At 44.5% G+C, this 4,338-nt stretch overlaps 1 protein-coding gene across 1 annotated transcript; it reads left to right on the top strand.

Annotated features, from left to right (window-relative positions):
- The first annotated feature begins 842 nt into the window (after positions 1 to 842).
- LOC138881435 (uncharacterized) lies at positions 843 to 1,775 on the top strand. Its single transcript, XM_070161660.1, has one exon. It carries the CDS (start codon positions 843 to 845, stop codon positions 1,773 to 1,775), a length of 933 nt encoding a protein of 310 aa, XP_070017761.1.
- The last annotated feature ends 2,563 nt before the right edge of the window (positions 1,776 to 4,338 follow it).

Here is a 4,338-nt window from a genome sequence, read left to right as displayed (position 1 = left end):
ATCAAAAATTCAATTTAAGGTTTTATTACAACCTTTTTGCGCTCTTTTGCTATAGGTGGGCCCTCACCAGTGGTAGCGGTGACAACCCCTCCTTTGTTTATTTTGTGCGTGTTTCAGGTTAGGGACTGTGGCTATTAGTGGTGAGCGGAACGTGCGTGTGCAAACATAAGGAACAACCCCGGCAAGGGTCAACGAGGGGTGGCAGAAGTGGGACGCGAACGTGCTAGCTGAGCGCAACATCGTCGTATATACCAAGACAATTCTCAGGTCCTACTTGCGGGAGTTGGTACCTCCTGTTTTTCTTTTCCCCTTTATTATGTTAGTTAAATTATTGCAATCTTAGTTCCTATTAGTTTATTCATAGTATTAGTGCGCTTATAGTTGCAGCCTATCTTTGTCTAGCTTGGTCAGTTGCCTTGTGTGTGTTAGTGATTTTCCCTTAGTCTGTCGTAGGTATAGTGGCTGTGGTCTGGGATGGTCGAATGAGTTCATGTCTTCGGGGGGAGCAGGGGGCGGGGTGGGAGGTAGGGCAGGGGTTAAGGGGTAGGTCGGGAGGCAAGGGAGGTAAAGGAAACAGGGGTGCCTATAGGTTAAGAATCGGGTCATGGAACGTAAGTACATTGACAAGTAAGTCTATAGAGTTGGTGAAGATTCTCCAGAAGAGGTGAGTCAATATAGCGTGTGTCCAGGAGACTAGGTGAGTAAGGTCGAGGGCGAAGGATGTGGACGGGTATAAACTTTGGTACTCAGGAGTCCAAAGAGGTAAGAATGGAGTGGGTATCTTGGTGGATAGGGAACTCATAGAGTCTGTGGTTGAGGTTAGACGAGTGAATGATAGATTGATGGTTATTAAGTTGGCGGTTGGAGAGCACACCCTGAATGTCGTTAGAGCCTATGGGCTGCATGCGGGCCTAGATGAGGAGGCTAAACGACACTTCTGGGAGGGGTTAGATGAGATTGTGCACCAGGTTTCGCCTGCTGGGAATTTGTTCATAGGAGGAGATTTCAATGGTCACATTGGGGCGACCGCAGGTGGCTATGGTGAGGTACATGGAGGCTTTGGTTTTGGGGAGAGGAACGGAGGAGGTACCTCGCTGTTGGACTTCGCTAAGGCTTTTGGGTTGGTGATTGCAAACTCTAACTTTTCGAAGAGGAAAGTGCATTTGGTTACTTTTCAAAATGCGGTAGCGAAGACTCAGATTGACTATCTCCTCCTCTGGAGGTGTGACAGCGGGTTGTGCAAGGACTGTAAGGTGATTCCGAGTGAGACACTCGCGACACAGCATAGACTGTTGGGGCTAGATGTTGGTATTAGGTTTAAGAGGAGGAAAATGTATGCTGGAAGAAAACCAAGAATCAGGTGGGGAGCCTTGACTAAGGATAAAGCTCAAGAGTTGGAGTGTCGGTTGTCGGCTCTGGGAGCTTTGAGGAGTAGTGGGGACGCGAACACTATGTGGTCAGCGACAGCAGACTGTATAAGGGAATCTGCGAGAGAGGTGCTAGGGGTCTCAACCGGTGTCTCTGGTGGGAATAAAAGAGATTGGTGGTGGAATGAAGTGGTCCAAGGCAAAGTGGAAGCAAAAAAGGCAGCATACCTGAAGTTAGTGGAGAGCAGAGGTGAGGAGGAGAGGCGAGCGTGCATAGAGAGATATAAGGTAGCTAGGAAGGAAGCTAATTATCGGTCACGGAGGCTAAGAATGCGGCGTATGGTCGTATGTACGAGGAACTGGGGGAAAAAGGCAGGGAGAATAAGTTATTCTGGTTGGCCAAGTTAAGAGTTGGACCAAGTGAGATACATTAAGGATGAAGATGGTAAGAGTAGTGGTGGAAGATGCCCAGATTAAGAGGAGATGGCAGACTTACTTTCATAAACTTCTGAATGAAAAAGGGGATCATGATATTGTACTAGGTGAATTGGAACATTCCGAGAGTCACCGTGACTCCGGGCACTGCAGGTGTATCGAGGCCGAGGAGGTCATGGGGGCTATGCATAAGATGAGTAGGGGCAGAGCGACCGGGCTAGACGAGATTCCGGTGGAATTTTGGATGTATGTAGGGAGAGTAGGTGTGGAGTGGTTGACCGGGTTGTTTAATATTATTTTTAAGGCGAGGAGGATGCCGGATGAGTGGAGGTGGAGTATGGTGGTTCCATTGTATAAGAACAAAGGTGATATCCAGAGTTGTAACAATTATAGGGATATCAAATTACTGAGTCATACCATGAAAGTATGGGAGAGGGTGATTGAAGCGAGAATGAGGATGACAGTGTCTGTATCTGACAACCAGTTCAGGTTCATGCCGGGTCGTTCTACCATAGAAGCTATACACCTTGTTAGGAGGTTGGTGGAACTGTACAGAGAGAGAAAGAAGGATTTTCACATGGTGTTTATTGACCTAGAAAAAGCGTATGACAAGGTTCCTAGAGAAGTTCTCTGGAGATGTTTGGAGGCAAAATGTATGTTTGTTCCTTATGTTATGGCAATTAAGGACATGTATGATGGGGCTAAGACTCGGGTTAGGACAGTTGGAGGGGACTTTGAGCCTTTTCCGGTTGAAATGGGATTACACCAAGGCTCTGCGCTCAGTCCGTTCTTATTCGCCCTGGTGATGGATGCGATATCAAACCATATTCAAAGGGAGGTTCCATGGTGCATGCTATTCGCTGATAACATAGTTCTGATTGATGAATTACGAGCCGGTGTTAACGAGATATTGGAAGTTTGGAGACAGACTCTTGAGTCTAAAGGATTCAATCTAAGCAGAATGAAGACGGAATACCTCGACTGTAAGTTCAGCGCTGGGCCGGGGGAAGTGGACGTGGATGTGAGGCTTGAGTCACAGGTTATCCCAAGTAGAGGCAGCTTTAAGTACCTTGATTCGGTTATCCACGGGGAAGGGGAGATCGACGAGGATATCACACACCGTATTGATGTAGGATGGATGAAGTGGAGGGTGGCATATAGAGTCTTGTGTGACAAGGGAGTGCCAACGATACTCAAAGGTAAGTTCTATAAAGCGGTGGTTAGACCAGCCATGATGTATGAGGCTGGGTGTTGGCCTGTTAAGAACTCACATATCCAAAATATGAAAGTAGCAGAAATGAGGATGTTGAGGTGGATGTGCGAGCACACTAGGATGGATAAGATTAGGAATGATGACATTCGGGAGAAGGTGCGCGTGGCTCCTATTGATGACAAGATGCGGGAAGCGAAGCTCAGATGGTTCGGGCATGTACAGAGGAGAAGCCCAGATGCTCCAGTAAGGAGGTGTGAGTGGTTGGTCATGGAAGGCACGAGAAGAGGTAGAGGGAGGCCTAAGAAGTATTGGGGAGAGGTGATCATGCAAGATATGGCGAGGCTTCAAATTTTCGAGGACATGACACTTGATAGGAAGTTGTAGAGGTCGAGTATTACTATTGTAGGCTAGGAGGTAGTTGAGTCTTGCGTTACTTTATACCTTTGTGAGCCTAGTTCGGTGGAGTTTTTTCTAAGATAGCTAGGGGAAATGTCGTGTCTTACTATTTTCTATTTTCGACGCAGGATCTATTTACTAGCCATCGTTTTTGCTTTGCATTTTTCTTCTGCATTTTATGTTCCTTTTTCCCTATGATCTCCATGGTGAATCTAATATTCTCTCCTTTTGTTTTTTCATTATTTTGAGCCGAGGGTCTTTCTGAAATAACCTCTCTACCCCTTTGGGGTAGGGGTAAGGTCTGCGTACACACTACCCTCCCCAGACCCCACTTGTGGGATTTTACTGGGTTGTTGTTGTTGTTGTTTCGAGTTTCAATATGAAATTCCAACCAAAACAGCCTTGAATCTTTACCAAATTCTCTTAAATATTGAGATATAAACTCCAAAGGATAATCCCAATAATTTTCAACAACACCCAATCAAATGAAAAATAATTTAACAAATTTCGATTTTCGATTTCAAAGCTTCTAAGCTCATGTATACATTACCAACTTCTGTTTAGTTTCAATTACACTGTCAATTAGATTCAGTTTAATTCTAAACACCACTCTCGTCAACAATTTCTTGTTTATTCATCTAAAAATTTTATGGTAGCCCATTTATATTGGTGCTTCAAGTATGCATCACTATTAGAAATTAGGTAAAAACCGATTCGGTCGGTCCAAAAAACCGACCGAAGTTGGTCGATTTTTCAAAATATTTTTTTTAAATTTTTTTTGAAGAAATCGACCAACTTTGATCGATTTTCTTTGGTGCAAAAATGCGAAAAACTATTTTTGCGCCCCCGCAAAATTTATTTTTCAAGAAACATATCAACTTTGGTCGGTTTTCCATTTAAATAAATTAAAATTAATGTTAAAAAAAT

The sequence above is a fragment of the Nicotiana sylvestris genome, chromosome 11 (genome assembly GCF_000393655.2).
Source record: "Nicotiana sylvestris chromosome 11, ASM39365v2, whole genome shotgun sequence".
In the NCBI taxonomy this organism is placed as follows: Eukaryota; Viridiplantae; Streptophyta; class Magnoliopsida; order Solanales; family Solanaceae; genus Nicotiana; species Nicotiana sylvestris.
The sequence above is the reverse complement of the archived record's forward strand: the minus strand, read 5'-3'. Positions and strand labels throughout refer to the sequence as shown.